The 16,313-nt window shown below is 28.6% G+C and overlaps 1 protein-coding gene across 3 annotated transcripts in view; it reads left to right on the top strand.

Moving 5' to 3' along the window:
- Window positions 1-16,313, top strand: part of plcd1a (phospholipase C, delta 1a) — an 88,226-nt gene that overhangs the window by 45,909 nt on the left and 26,004 nt on the right. For all 3 annotated transcript variants that reach the window (XM_061921273.1, XM_061921274.1, XM_061921272.1), the window contains 2 exons: window positions 4,506-4,684; window positions 5,054-5,189. In XM_061921273.1, coding sequence (XP_061777257.1) covers window positions 4,506-4,684; window positions 5,054-5,189 — 315 coding nt within the window. The remainder of the gene's footprint in view (window positions 1-4,505; window positions 4,685-5,053; window positions 5,190-16,313) is intronic.

The following is a 16,313-nucleotide window of genomic DNA, read 5'->3' on the forward strand; positions in this document are numbered from 1 at the left end:
CATCTTCATCTGCACCTGCACCATCATCTTCACTTTCACCTTCATCTGCACCTGCACCTGCACCTTCCTCTTCACTTTCACTTTCACCTTCACCTTCACCTTCACCTTCACCTTCATCTTCATCTGCACCTGCACCATCATCTCCACTTTCACCTGCACCTGCACCTTCATCTTCATCTGCACCTGCACCATCATCTTCACTTTCACCTTCATCTTCATCTGCACCTGCACCTTCCTCTTCACTTTCACCTTCACCTTCACCTTCACCTTCACCTTCATCTTCATCTGCACCTGCACCATCATCTCCACTTTCACCTGCACCTGCACCTTCATCTTCATCTGCACCTGCACCATCATCTTCATTTTCACCTGCACCTTCACTTTCACCTTCATCTTTACCTTCATCTTCACCTGCACCATCACCTTCATCTTAATAATCACCTTCATTTTCATCTTCACCTGCACCATCGCCTTCATCTTAATAATCACCATCACCTTCATTTTCATCTTCACTTTCACCTTCATCTTTATCTTCATCATCACCTTCAACTTCATCTTCATAATCACCGTCACCTTCATCTTCATCTTCACTTTAATGGAGGTTAATGTGTGTTTTTATTACAATTTGGGTTTTTTTCACAGAATTTATGAAACTGAATTTTTATGGCCTTTGAATTTTGTGAACTACATTTTTTTTTACATCAAATTATGCAGACAGTTTCATTGAAACAATTCTGTGTATAAAAATGCAGTATTAAAAAAATAGTCTATAAAAATCCAGTGTATAAAAAATGCTGTGTAAATAAATTTAGTGTAAAAAAAGTCAATAAAAGTTCAGTGTAAAAAAAATTCAGTCTATAAAAATCCAATGTATAACAATTTAGTGTAAATACCTTCAGTGTAAAAAAATAGTTGATAGAAATTCAGTGTAAAAAAAAAAGTCTATAAAAATCCAGTGCATAAAAAGTATGTGTAAATAAATTCAGTATAAAAAAAAGTCTATAAAAATTCAGTTTCAAAAAAATCAGTCCATAAAAATCCAATGTATAAAAATTTTGTGTAAATACCTTCAGTGTAAAAAAAATGTGTCTATAAAAATTCAGTGTAAAAAAAAAATTTCAGTCTATAAAAATTCAGTGTAAAAAAAAATCAGTCTAAAAATTGTATGTAAAAAAATAATCAGTGTAAATAAATTCAGTGTAAAAAAATTGTCTATAAAAATTCAGTGTTAAAAAAAAAATCAGTCAACAAAAATCCAATGTATAAAAATGTTGTGTAAATACCTTCAGTGTAAAAAAATGAGTCTATAAAATTTCAGTGTAAAAAAGATAAGTCTATAAAAATCCAATGTATAGAAATTCAGTGTAAATAAATTCAGTGTAAAAAAATTAATAAAACAAATTCAGTGTGAAAAAATAATCAGTCTATAAAAATCCAATGTATAAAAATGTTGTGTAAATACCTTCAGTGTAAAAAAATGAGTCTATAAAAATTCAGTGTAAAAAAAATCAGTCTATTAAAACCAGTGTATAAAAAAATCAGTGTAAGTAAATTCAGTGTAAAAAAAATGTGTCTTTAAAAATTCAGTGTAAAAAAAAAGTTCGTATTTTTATACACAAAAAACTTTGCACTGAATTTTATACACTGAATTTTTTACACTGTATTTTTATACACAGTTTTTTTTTACACTGAATTTTTATACAGTGAATTTCTTACACTGAATTACATTTTTTTACGTAGCATTTTTTACAGTGATTTTTGTACATTGAATTTTTATACACTACATTTTTTACACTGAATTTTTATACACCACATTTTTTACAGTGCATTTTTCAAACTGAATCTTATACACCAAATTTTTTTTTACACAAATTGTTTACAAATTGTTTTACACTGAATTTTTATACAGTGAATTTCTTACACTCAATTTTATTACATTCAATTGTCTTAACATTGATTTTTTTACACTACATTTTTTACAATTAATTTTTCAAACTGAATCTTATACACTGAATTTTTTTTTACACAAATTGTTCTACACTGAATTTTTATACATTACATCTTCTTGACATTTCATTTTTTTTACACTGAATTTTTATACAGTGAATTTCTTACACTGAATTTTAATGTTTTCGTTTTTTTACACTGATTTTCTTACACTGAATTTTTACACACTACATTTTTTACACTGAATTTTTCAAACTGAATCTTATACACAACATTTTTTTTACACAAATTGTTTACAAATTGTTTTACACTGAGTTTTCATACACTGATTTTTTTACACTGAATTTTTATACAGTGAATTTCTTACACTGAATTACATTTTCTTTATGTAGCATTTTTTACAGTGATTTTTGTACACTGAATTTTTATACACTACATTTTTTACACTGAATTTTTCCAACTGAATCTTATACACAATTTTTTTTTTACACAAATTGTTTACAAATTGTTTTACACAGAATTTTTATACAGTGAATTTCTTACACTCAATTTTATTACATTCAATTGTCTTAACATTGATTTTTTTACACAACATTTTTTACAATTAATTTTTCAAACTGAATCTTATACACTGAATTTTTTTACATAAATTGTTCTACACAGAATTTTTATACATTACATCTTCTTGACATTTCTTTTTTTTTACACTGAATTTTAATGTTTTTGTTTTTTTACACTGATTTTCTTACACTGAATTTTTACACACTACATTTTTTACACTGAATTTTTCAAACTGAATCTTATACACAATTTTTTTTTACACATATGTTTACACATTTTTTTACATTGAATTTTCATACACTGATTTTTTTACACTGAATTTTTATACCGTGAATTTCTTACACTCAATTTTAATACATTACATTTTCTTAACATCGATTTTTTTACACTACTTTTTTTACAATTAATTTTTCAAACTGAATCATATACACCAAATTTTTTTTACACAAATTGTTTTACACTGAATTCTCATACACTGAATTTGTTATACACAAAAAATGTTGCACTGAATTTTTTTACACTGATTTTCTTACACTGAATTTTTACACACTACATTTTTTACACTGAATTTTTCAAACTGAATCTTATACACAAATTTTTTTTTACACAAATTGTCTACAAATTGTTTTACACTGACTTTTATAGACTGAATTTTTACACTGAATTTTTATACAGTGAATTTCTTACCCTCAATTTTAATACATTACATTTTCTTAACATTGATTTTTTTTACACTAATTAATTTTTCAAACTGAATTTTTACACCGAATTTTTTTTACACAAATTGTTTTACACTGAATTTTTATACACTGATTTTCTTATAATGATGTTTTTTACACCAAATTTTTATACACTTCATTTCTTACACTGAATTTTCATACATGACATTTTCTTTACATTGAATTGTTTTACACTGATTTTTGTACACTACATTTTTTACACCGTATTTTTCTAACTGAATCTCATAAACAAATTATTTTACACTGAATTTTTATACATTACATCTTCTTGACATTTCATTTTTTTACACTGACCTTTTATACAGTGAATTTCTTACACTGAATTTTAATATTTATTTATTTTTTACACTGATTTTCGTACACTGAATTTTTACCCACTTCATTTTTTACAATAAATTTTTCAAACTGAATCTTTTACACCGAAAATTTTAAACAAATTGTTTTACACTGAATTTTTTTTATACGCTAAATTTTTTTACACAGAATTTAAAAAACATCGAATTTGTTTTAATGCAATTGTCGGCATAATGATGTAAAAAAAAAAATTAAAAAATCATTAAAAAAAATAAAAAAAATGTTTTTGTAATAACTGAATTGAACTGAATTATATTTATATAGCGCTTTTCTCTAGTGACTCAAAGGCGCTTTACATAGTGAAACCCAATATCTAAGTTACATTTAAAGCAGTGTGGGTGGCACTGGGAGCAGGTGCGTAAAGTGTCTTGCCCAAGGACACAACGTTAGTGACTAGCATGGCGGAAGCGGGAATCGAACCTGCAACCCTCAAGTTGCTGGCACGGCCACTCTACCAACCGAGCTATGCGTGAAGAAAGGAAAGAGTCTGCGTGCGACTGACACTGAAATCCCTCACTTTTACTCAAAGACGTGCCCCGAAAAAAAACAAAAAACTGGCCCGACAATTTAAGACCATTGAGTACTAAATTTAAGACCATCTCAGGAATTTCTAATAAACGTCATACTCTTTAAGGCCTTAATTTTAGACACGTGAATTTAAGACTTTTTAAGGATCCGAGCATGTTTCTCTAGCACATGTCAACCAGCAAGTTTTTGGGATGAGAAAATTGTGGTATTAAGTCGGCTCTTACCGGAGACTTCGGCGTAGTTTGCGTCCTCCTGCAGCAGCTGTCAAAAAGGCAGCTGTGACTTAAAGAAAGGCATTAACCTCCTTAACTTTCACTTTCACTTTCACTTTCATTTTCACGCCGCGCAGGAAGTCATGAATCTTTTCTCCGGCAGTGGCCCTCAACTTCCAGACCCCCAGGAAGGAGATGCACATCAACCAGGGCCGCTTCTTAGCCAACGGGGCGTGCGGCTACATCCTCAAGGAGGACTTCCTCAGGGACCCGTCCTCCGACTTTGACCCCGTGGTGCTCTCCAGGGGGCCGTGGCTGACACCCAAGACGCTCAATGTCATGGTGACGCCGCCGCCTTCTTTCATTCTCGCACTAATGACATCAACACAAGAGAATAGAATCACCATAGAAGGAGGACACACTTGTACAACACATAAATATCATCGTTTTTGTAGTCCTACCTTGACCAGGAAGGACAATGCCAGCTTTATTAGAAAGTCTTTAGCACATCCACGTCTTCCTCTGTCGCTGATATCAGCCTGCAACACTCAGTATCGCCCCCATACCTCTGAAAGTGGTACTGCAGCTTCATGTTTACTGCAGACTTGCTGAAAACTCTCCATCTTGATGGTACTTTGTTTTGCCAGGTAAAAAAAAAAAAAAATGTCCCGTATATGACGGTGCTGTGTGTATTATGGGATGCATCCGCAGGTGATCTCCGCTCAGCAGCTGCCCAAACTCAACGAGGAGAAGCAGAAGTCCATCGTGGACCCCCTGGTGAGAGTGGAGGTCTACGGCGTGCCGGCGGACAACGCCAGCAAGGAGACGCACTACATCGAGAACAACGGTGAGCACACACACACACACGCACACACACACACACACACACACATGTATTTGTTACCTTCTTGAGACCTGAGAAAAAAGTCTACCTCTTTAGGAGCAGCCTTTCTAGATATATAAAGAAGTGTATTTACATGAATAATATATACGTACTGTGCACATATAAAAAAGCTTGTTTGTTGGAATTTCACAAGAAAAACTTAGAATTTTGGCAGTTTTATAATAAAAGTTGGAATTTTACTCAACAACAGTCGCAATTTTACAAGAAAAGCTTCAAATATGGGTAATTTTATGAAAAGAGTCGCAATTTTACTCGACAAAAGTCACATTTTTGTGAGAAAACTTAAAAATGTTGTCAATATTATAACAATAATCGGAATTTTGTTGGGTAAAAGTCGAATTTTTCCTCAAAAAATGTCACTGTTTTGTAACCAGCCTTTCTAGATATATAAAGAAGTGTATTTACATGAATAATATATACATACTATGCACATATAAAAAAAGCTTGTTGTAAAAAAGAGAAGAAAAAGGTTACAAATATCACAAGAAAACATAGAATGTTGGCAGTATTATAATAAAAGTCGTCATTTTACTCAACGCAAGTCAACATTTTACAAGAAAAACCGAGCATTTGCGCAATCTTATGATAAAAGTTGGGATTTTACTCAATAACAGTCGCAATTTTACATGAGAAGCTTCAAATTTTGTCAATTTTATGAAAAGAGTCGCAATTTTACTCGATAAAAGTCACAATTTTATGAGAAAACTTTGAAATTTTGACAATATTAGAACAATAATCGGAATTTTGCTGGGCAAAAGTCAAATATTTCTTCAAAAATTTTTACTATTTTAGGAGCAGCCTTTCTAGATATATAAAGAAGTGTATTTACAACATGAATAATATATACATACTATGCACGTATAGAAAAGCTTGTTTGTTGGAATTTCACAAGAAAACTTAGAATTTTGGCAGTGATATAATAAAAGAAGTCATTATACTCAACGCAAGTCAAAGAAAAACGGAACATTTGTGCAGTTTTATAATAAAAGTTGGAATTTTACTCAACAACAGTCGCAATTTTACAAGAAAAGCTTCAAATGTGGGTAATTTTATGAAAAGAGTCGCAATTTTACTCGACAAAAGTCACAATTTTGTGAGAAAACTTAAAAATGTTGTCAATATCATAACAATAATCGGAATTTTGTTGAGTAAAAGTCACATTTTTCATCTAAAAATGTCACTGTTTTGTAACCAGCCTTTCTAGATATATAAAGAAGTGTATTTACATGAATAATATATACATACTATGCACTATGTTGTGAAAATGAGAAGAAAAAGGTCAGAAATTTCACAAGAAAACAGAATGTTGGCAGTTTTATAATAAAAGTCGTCATTTTACTCAACGCAAGTCAAAATTTTACAAGAAAAACCGAGCATTTGCGCAATATTATGATAAAAGTTGGGATTTTACTCAACAACAGTCGCAATTTTACATGAAAAGCTTCAAATGTGGGCAATTCTATGAAAAAGAGTCGTAATTTTACTCGATAAATGTCACAATTTTATGAGAAAACTTTGAAATTTTGGCAATATTAGAACAATAATCGGAATTTTGCTGGGCAAATGTCAAATATTTCTTCAAAAATGTTTACTATTTTAGGACCAGCCTTTCTAGATATATAAAGAAGTGTATTTACAACATGAATAATATATACATACTATGCACATATAGAAAAGCTTGTTTGTTGGAATTTCACAAGAAAACTTCGAATTTTGGCAGTAATATAATAAAGGAAGTCATTATACTCAACGCAAGTCAAAGAAAAACGGAACATTTGTGCAGTTTTATTATAAAAGTTCGAATTTTACTCAACAATAGTCGCAATTTTACAAGAAAAGCTTAAAATTTGGGTAAATTTATGAAGAGAGTCGCAATTTTACTCAACAAAAGTCACAATTTTATGAGAAAACTTAAAAATGTTGTCAATATTATAATAATAATCGGAATTTTGTTGAGTAAAAGTCACATTTTTCCTCAAAAAATGTCACTGTTTTGTAACCAGCCTTTCTAGATATATAAAGAAGTGTATTTACATGAATAATATATACATACTATGCACTATGTTGTGAAAAATGAGAAAAAGAGAAGAAAAAGGTCAGAAATTTCACAAGAAAACATAGAATTTTGTCAGTATTATAATAAAAGTCGTCATTTTACTCAGCTCAAGTCAAAATTTTACAAGAAAAACGGAAAAATATTATGATAAAAGTTGGAATCTTACTCAATAACTGTTGCAATTTTACAAGAAAAGCTTCAAATTTGGGTAATTTTATGAAAAGAGTCGCAATTTTACTCGACAAAAGTCACAATTTTGTGAGAAAACTTAAAAATGTTGTCAATATTATAACAATAATCAGAATTTTGTTGAGTAAAAGTAAAATTTTTCCTCAAAAAATGTCACTGTTTTGTAACCAGCCTTTCTAGATATATAAAGAAGTGTATTTACAACATGAATAATATATACATACTATGCACATATAAAAAAAGCTTGTTGTAAAAATGAGAAAAAGAGAAGAAAAAGGTCACAAATTTCACAAGAAAACAGAATGTTGGCAGTATTATAATAAAAGTCGTCATTTTACTCAACGCAAGTCAAAATTTTACAAGAAAAACCGAGCATTTGCGCAATATTATGATAAAAGTTGGGATTTTACTCAATAACAGTCGCAATTTTACAAGAAAAGCTTCAAATTTTGTCAATTTTATGAAAAGAGTCGCAATTTTACTCGATAAAAGTCACAATTTTATGAGAAAACTTTGGAATTTTGGCAGTATTATGAAATAACCGGAATTTTGCTGGGCAAAAGTCAAATTTTTCCTCAAAAAATGTCACTATTTTAGGAGCAGCCTTTCTAGATATATAAAGAAGTGTATTTACAACATGAATAATATATACATACTATGCACATATAGAAAATCTTGTTTGTTGGAATTTCACAAGAAAAAGGTCACAATTTCACAAGAAAACTTAGAATTTTGGCAGTAATATAATAAAAGAAGTCATTATACTCAACGCAAGTCAAAGAAAAAACGGAACATTTGTGCAGTATTGTGATAAAAGTTGGAATTGTACTCAATAACAGTCGCAATTTTACAAGAAAAGCTTCAAATTTTGTCAATTTTATGAAAAGAGTCGCAATTTTACTCAACAAAAGTCACAATTTTATGAGAAAACTTTAAGATGTTGGCAATATTATAATAATATTTGGAATTTTACCCGGGCAAAAGTCAAATTTTTCCTCAAAAAGTGTCACTATTTTAGGACCACTCTTTCTAGATATAACATTAACAATATATACATACTATGCAAATATAAAAAAGCTTGGTGTGAACATTTTGGGGGAATTTCACAAGAAAAACTTAGAATTTTGTCAGTATTATAATAAAAGTCGTCATTTTACTCAGCTCAAGTCAAAATTTTATAAGAAAAACGGAAAAATATTATGATAAAAGTTGGAATCTTACTCAATAACTGTTGCAATTTTACAAGAAAAGCTTCAAATTTGGGCAATTTTATGAGAAAATGAAAAAAAAAAAAGGTCACAACTTCATAAGAAAAACTTTGAGTTTTGGCAGTATTATAATAAAAGTCATCATTTTACTAAAAAAAACTTCACTGTTTTACAAGAAAAACAACAAAAAAATTGGCAATATTGTGATAAAAGTCAGAATTTTATATGACAAATGTATGAAAAAGTGATATTTTTACAAGAAAATATTGCAATATTACACAAACAGAAAGAATATGACAAATTGTTCCCAATTTTATAAGAAAAAAGTCGACACATTGTGATACTATGCAAATGTAAAAAAGTTTGTTGTGAAAAATGTGTTGGAATTTCACAAGAAAAAGGTCACAATTTCACAAGAAAAACTTAGAATTTTGGCAGTTTTATAATAAAAGTTGGAATTTTACTCAACAACAGTCGCAATTTTACAAGAAAAGCTTCAAATTTGGGTAATTTTATGAAAAGAGTCGCAATTTTACTCGACAAAAGTCACAATTTTGTGAGAAAACTTCAAAATGTTGTCAATATTATAACAATAATCGGAATTTTGTTGGGTAAAAGTCGAATTTTTCCTCAAAAAATGTCACTGTTTTGTAACCAGCCTTTCTAGATATATAAAGAAGTGTATTTACAACATGAATAATATATACATACTATGCACATATAGAAAATCTTGTTTGTTGGAATTTCACAAGAAAAATGTGACAATTTCACAAGAAAACTTAGAATTTTGGCAGTAATATAATAAAAGAAGTCATTATACTCAACGCAAGTCAAAGAAAAAAGCGGAACATTTGTGCAGTATTATGATAAAAGTTGGAATTGTACTCAATAACAGTCACAATTTTACAAGAAAAGCTTCAAATTTTGTCAATTTTATGAAAAGAGTCGCAATTTTACTCAACAAAAGTCACAATTTTATGAGAAAACTTTAAGATGTTGGCAATATTATAATAATATTTGGAATTTTTCCTGGGCAAAAGTCAAATTTTTCCTCAAAAAGTGTCACTATTTTAGGACCACTCTTTCTAGATATAACATTAACAATATATACATACTACGCAAATATAAAAAAGCATGGTGTGAAAATTTTGGGGGAATTTCACAAGAAAAACTTAGAATTTTGTCAGTATTATAATAAAAGTCGTCATTTTACTCAGCTCTAGTCAAAATTTTACAGGAAAAACGGAAAAATATTATGATAAAAGTTGGAATCTTACTCAATAACTGTTGCAATTTTACAAGAAAAGCTTCAAATTTGGGCAATTTTATGAGAAAACGAAAAAAAAAAAAAGGTCACAACTTCACAAGAAAAACTTTGAGTTTTGGCAGTATTATAATAAAAGTCATTTTACTAAAAAAAACTTCACTGTTTTACAAGAACAACAACAAAAAATTGGCAATATTGTGATAAAAGTCAGAATTTTATATGACAAATGTCCCCATTTTGTATGAAAAAGTGATATTTTTACGAGAAAATATTGCAATATTACACAAACAGAAAGAATATGACGAATTGTTCCCAATTTTATAAGAAAAAAGTCGACACATTGTGATACCATGCAAATGTAAAAAAGTTTGTTGTGAAAAATGTGTTGGAATTTCACAAGAAAAAGGTCACAATTTTACAAGAAAAACTTGGAATTTTGGCAGTTTTATAATAAAAGTTGGAATTTTACTCAACAACAGTCGCAATTTTACAAGAAAAGCTTAAAATTTGGGTAAATTTATGAAAAGAGTCGCAATTTTACTCAACAAAAGTAACAATTTTATGAGAAAACTTAAAAATGTTGTCAATATTATAACAATAATCGGAATTTTGTTGAGTAAAAGTAAAATTTTTCCTCAAAAAATGTCACTGTTTTGTAACCAGCCTTTCTAGATATATAAAGAAGTGTATTTACATGAATAATATATACATACTATGCACCATGTTGTGAAAATGAGAAAAAGAGAAGAAAAAGGTCAGAAATTTCACAAGAAAAACTTAGAATTTTGTCAGTATTATAATAAAAGTCGTCATTTTACTCAGTTCTAGTCAAAATTTTACAAGAAAAACGGAAAAATATTATGATAAAAGTTAGAATCTTACTCAATAACTGTTGCAATTTTACAAGAAAAGCTTCAAATTTGGGCAATTTTATGAGAAAACGAAAAAAAAAAAAAAAGGTCACAACTTCATAAGAAAAACTTTGAGTTTTGGCAGTATTATAATAAAAGTCATCATTTTACAAAAAAAAACTTCACTGTTTTACAAGAACAACAACAGAAAATGGGCAATATTGTGATAAAAGTCAGAATTTTATATGACAAATGTCCCCATTTTGTATTAAAAAGTGATATTTTTACGAGAAAATATTGCAATATTACACAAACAGAAAGAATATGACAAATTGTTCCCAATTTTATAAGAAAAAAGTCGACACATTGTGATACTATGCAAATGTAAAAAAGTTTGTTGTGAAAAATGTGTTGGAATTTCACAAGAAAAAGGTCACAATTTTACAAGAAAAACTTAGAATTTTGGCAGTTTTATAATAAAAGTTGGAATTTTACTCAACAACAGTCGCAATTTTACAAGAAAAGCTTCAAATGTGGGTAATTTTATGAAAAGAGTCGCAATTTTACTCGACAAAAGTCACAATTTTGTGAGAAAACTTAAAAATGTTGTCAATATTATAACAATAATCGGAATTTTGTTGAGTAAAAGTCGAATTTTTCCTCAAAAAATGTCACTGTTTTGTAACCAGCCTTTCTAGATATATAAAGAAGTGTATTTACATGAATAATATATACATACTATGCACTATGTTGTGAAAATGAGAAAAAGAGAAGAAAAAGGTCACAAATTTCACAAGAAAACATAGAATGTTGGCAGTATTATAATAAAGTCGTCATTTTACTCAACGCAAGTCAAAATTTTACAAGAAAAACCGAACATTTGTGCAATATTATGATAAAAGTTGGGATTTTACTCAATAACAGTCGCAATTTTACATGAAAAGCTTCAAATGTGGGCAATTCTATGAAAAAGAGTCGTAATTTTACTCGATAAAAGTCACAATTTTATGAGAAAACTTTGAAATTTTGGCAATATTAAGATAATAATCGGAATTTTGCTGGGCAAAAGTCAAATTTTTCCTCAAAAAATGTCACTATTTTAGGACCAGCCTTTCTAGATATATAAAGAAGTGTATTTACAACATGAATAATATATACATACTATGCAAATATAGAAAATCTTGTTTGTTGGAATTTCACAAGAAAACTTCGAATTTTGGCAGTAATATAATAAAAGAAGTCATTATACTCAACGCAAGTCAAAGAAAAACGGAACATTTGTGCAGTTTTATAATAAAAGTTCGAATTTTACTCAACAACAGTCGCAATTTTACAAGAAAAGCTTAAAATTTGGGTAAATTTATGAAGAGAGTCGCAATTTTACTCAACAAAAGTAACAATTTTATGAGAAAACTTAAAAATGTTGTCAATATTATAACAATAATCGGAATTTTGTTGAGTAAAAGTCACATTTTTCCTCAAAAAATGTCACTGTTTTGTAACCAGCCTTTCTAGATATATAAAGAAGTGTATTTACAACATGAATAATATATACATACTATGCACGTATAGAAAAAGCTTGTTGTAAAAATGAGAAAAAGAGAAGAAAAAGGTCATAAATTTCACAAGAAAACATAGAATGTTGGCAGTATTATAATAAAAGTCGTCATTTTACTCAACGCAAGTCAACATTTTACAAGAAAAACCGAGCATTTGTGCAATATTATAATAAAAGTTGGGATTTTACTCAATAACAGTCGCAATTTTACATGAAAAGCTTCAAATGTGGGCAATTCTATGAAAAAGAGTCGTAATTTTACTCGATAAAAGTCACAATTTTATGAGAAAACTTTGGAATTTTGGCAATATTAGAACAATAATCGGAATTTTGCTGGGCAAAAGTCAAATTTTTCCTAAAAAAATGTCTCTATTTTAGGAGCAACCTTTCTAGATATATAAAGAAGTGTATTTACAACATGAATAATATATACATACTATGCACGTATAGAAAAAGCTTGTTGTAAAAATGAGAAAAAGAGAAGAAAAAGGTCACAAATTTCACAAGAAAACAGAATGTTGGCAGTTTTATAATAAAAGTCGTCATTTTACTCAACGCAAGTCAAAATTTTACAAGAAAAACCGAGCATTTGTGCAATATTATGATAAAAATTGGGATTTTACTCAATAACAGTCGCAATTTTACATGAAAAGCTTCAAATTTTGTCAATTTTATGAAAAGAGTCGCAATTTTACTCGATAAAAGTCACAATTTTATGAGAAAACTTTGGAATTTTGGCAATATTATGAAATAACCGGAATTTTGCTGGGCAAAAGTCAAATTTTTCCTCAAAAAATTTTACTATTTTAGGAGCAGCCTTTCTAGATATATAAAGAAGTGTATTTACAACATGAATAATATATACATACTATGCACATATAGAAAATCTTGTTTGTTGGAATTTCACAAGAAAACTTAGAATTTTGGTAGTAATATAATAAAAGAAGTCATTATACTCAACGCAAGTCAAAGAAAAACGGAACCTTTGTGCAGTTTTATAATAAAAGTTGGAATTTTACTCAACAACAGTCGCAATTTTACAAGAAAAGCTTCAAATTTGGGTAATTTTATGAAAAGAGTCGCAATTTTACTCGACAAAAGTCACAATTTTATGAGAAAACTTTAAGATGTTGGCAATATTATAATAATATTTGGAATTTTTCCTGGGCAAAAGTCAAATTTTTCCTCAAAAAGTGTCACTATTTTAGGACCACTCTTTCTAGATATAACATTAACAATATATACATACTATGCAAATATAAAAAAGCTTGGTGTGAAATTTTGGGGGAATTTCACAAGAAAAACTTAGAATTTTGTCAGTATTATAATAAAAGTCGTCATTTTACTCAGCTCTAGTCAAAATTTTCCAAGAAAAACAGAAAAATATTATGATAAAAGTTAGAATCTTACTCAATAACTGTTGCAATTTTACAAGAAAAGCTTCAAATTTGGGCAATTTTATGAGAAAACGAAAAAAAAGGTCACAACTTCATAAGAAAAACTTTGAGTTTTGGCAGTATTATACTAAAAGTCATCATTTTACTAAAAAAAACTTCACTGTTTTACAAGAACAACAACAAAAAATTGGCAATATTGTGATAAAAGTCAGAATTTTATATGACAAATGTCCCCATTTTGTATTAAAAAGTGATATTTTTACGAGAAAATATTGCAATATTACACAAACAGAAAGAATATGACAAATTGTTCCCAATTTTATAAGAAAAAAGTCGACACATTGTGATACTATGCAAATGTAAAAAAGTTTGTTGTGAAAAATGTGTTGGAATTTCACAAGAAAAAGGTCACAATTTTGGAAGAAAAACTTTGAATTTCGGCAGTTTTATAATAAAAGTTGGAATTTTACTCAACAACAGTCGCAATTTTACAAGAAAAGCTTCAAATTTGGGTAAATTTATGAAAAGAGTCGCAATTTTACTCAACAAAAGTAACAATTTTATGAGAAAACTTAAAAATGTTGTCAATATTATAATAATAATCTGAATTTTGTTGAGTAAAAGTCACATTTTTCCTCAAAAAATGTCACTGTTTTGTAACCAGCCTTTCTAGATATATAAAAAAGTGTATTTACAACATAAATAATATATACATACTATGCACATATAAAAAAAACTTGTTGTAAAAATGAGAAGAAAAAGGTCAGAAATTTCACAAGAAAACATAGAATGTTGGCAGTATTATAATAAAAGTCGTCATTTTACTCAACGCAAGTCAAAATTTTACAAGAAAAACAGAACATTTGCGCAATATTATGATAAAAGTTGGGATTTTACTCAATAACAGTCGCAATTTTACATGAAAAACTTCAAATGTGGGCAATTTTATGAAAAGAGTCGTAATTTTACTCGATAAAAGTCACAATTTTATGAGAAAACTTTGGAATTTTGGCAATATTATGAAATAACCGGAATTTTGCTGGGCAAAAGTCAAATATTTCCTAAAATCTTTTTACTATTTTAGGAGCAGCCTTTCTAGATATATAAAGAAGTGTATTTACAACATGAATAATATATACATACTATGCACATATAGAAAAGCTTGTTTGTTGGAATTTCACAAGAAAAAGGTCACAATTTCACAAGAAAACTTAGAATTTTGGCAGTAATATAATAAAAGAAGTCATTATACTCAACGCAAGTCAAAGAAAAAACGGAACATTTGTGCAGTATTGTGATAAAAGTTGGAATTGTACTCAATAACAGTCGCAATTTTACAAGAAAAGCTTCAAATTTGGTCAATTTTATGAAGAGAGTCGCAATTTTACTCGACAAAAGTCACAATTTTATGAGAAAACTTTAAGATGTTGGCAATATTATAATAATATTTGGAATTTTTCCTGGGAAAACTCAAATTTTTCCTCAAAAAGTGTCACTATTTTAGGACCACTTTTTGTAGATATAACATTAACAATATATACATACTATGCAAATATAAAAAAGCATGGTGTGAACATTTTGGGGGAATTTCACAAGAAAAACTTAGAATTTTGTCAGTATTATAATAAAAGTCGTCATTTTACTCAGCTCTAGTCAAAATTTTACAAGAAAAACGGAAAAATATTATGATAAAAGTTAGAATCTTACTCAATAACTGTTGCAATTTTACAAGAAAAGCTTCAAATTTGGGCAATTTTATGAGAAAATGAAAAAAAAAAAGGTCACAATTTCACAAGAAAAACTTAGAATTTTGGCAGTATTATAATAAAAGTCATCATTTTACTAAAAAAAACTTCACTGTTTTACAAGAACAACAAAAAAAAATTGGCAATATTGTGATAAAAGTCAGAATTTTATATGACAAATGTCCCCATTTTGTATGAAAAAGTGATATTTTTACGAGAAAATATTGCAATATTACACAAACAGAAAGAATATGACAAATTGTTCCCAATTTTATGAGAAAAAAGTCGACACATTGTGATACTATGCAAATGTAAAAAAGTTTGTTGTGAAAAATGTGTTGGAATTTCACAAGAAAAAGGTCACAATTTTACAAGAAAAACTTAGAATTTCGGCAGTTTTATAATAAAAGTTGGAATTTTACTCAACAACAGTCGCAATTTTACAAGAAAAGCTTCAAATTTGGGTAAATTTATGAAAAGAGTCGCAATTTAATTACTCAACAAAAGTAACAATTTTATGAGAAAACTTAAAAATGTTGTCAATATTATAACAATAATCGGAATTTTGTTGGGTAAAAGTCGAATTTTTCCTCAAAAAATGTCACTATTTTGTAACCAGCCTTTCTAGATATATAAAGAAGTGTATTTACATGAATAATATATACATACTATGCACTATGTTGTGAAAATGAGAAAAAGAGAAGAAAAAGGTCAGAAATTTCACAAGAAAACAGAATGTTGGCAGTATTATAATAAAGTCGTCATTTTACTCAACGCAAGTCAAAATTTTACAAGA

This window comes from Nerophis ophidion, linkage group LG15 (assembly GCF_033978795.1).
Source record: "Nerophis ophidion isolate RoL-2023_Sa linkage group LG15, RoL_Noph_v1.0, whole genome shotgun sequence".
Taxonomy (NCBI): domain Eukaryota; kingdom Metazoa; phylum Chordata; class Actinopteri; order Syngnathiformes; family Syngnathidae; genus Nerophis; species Nerophis ophidion.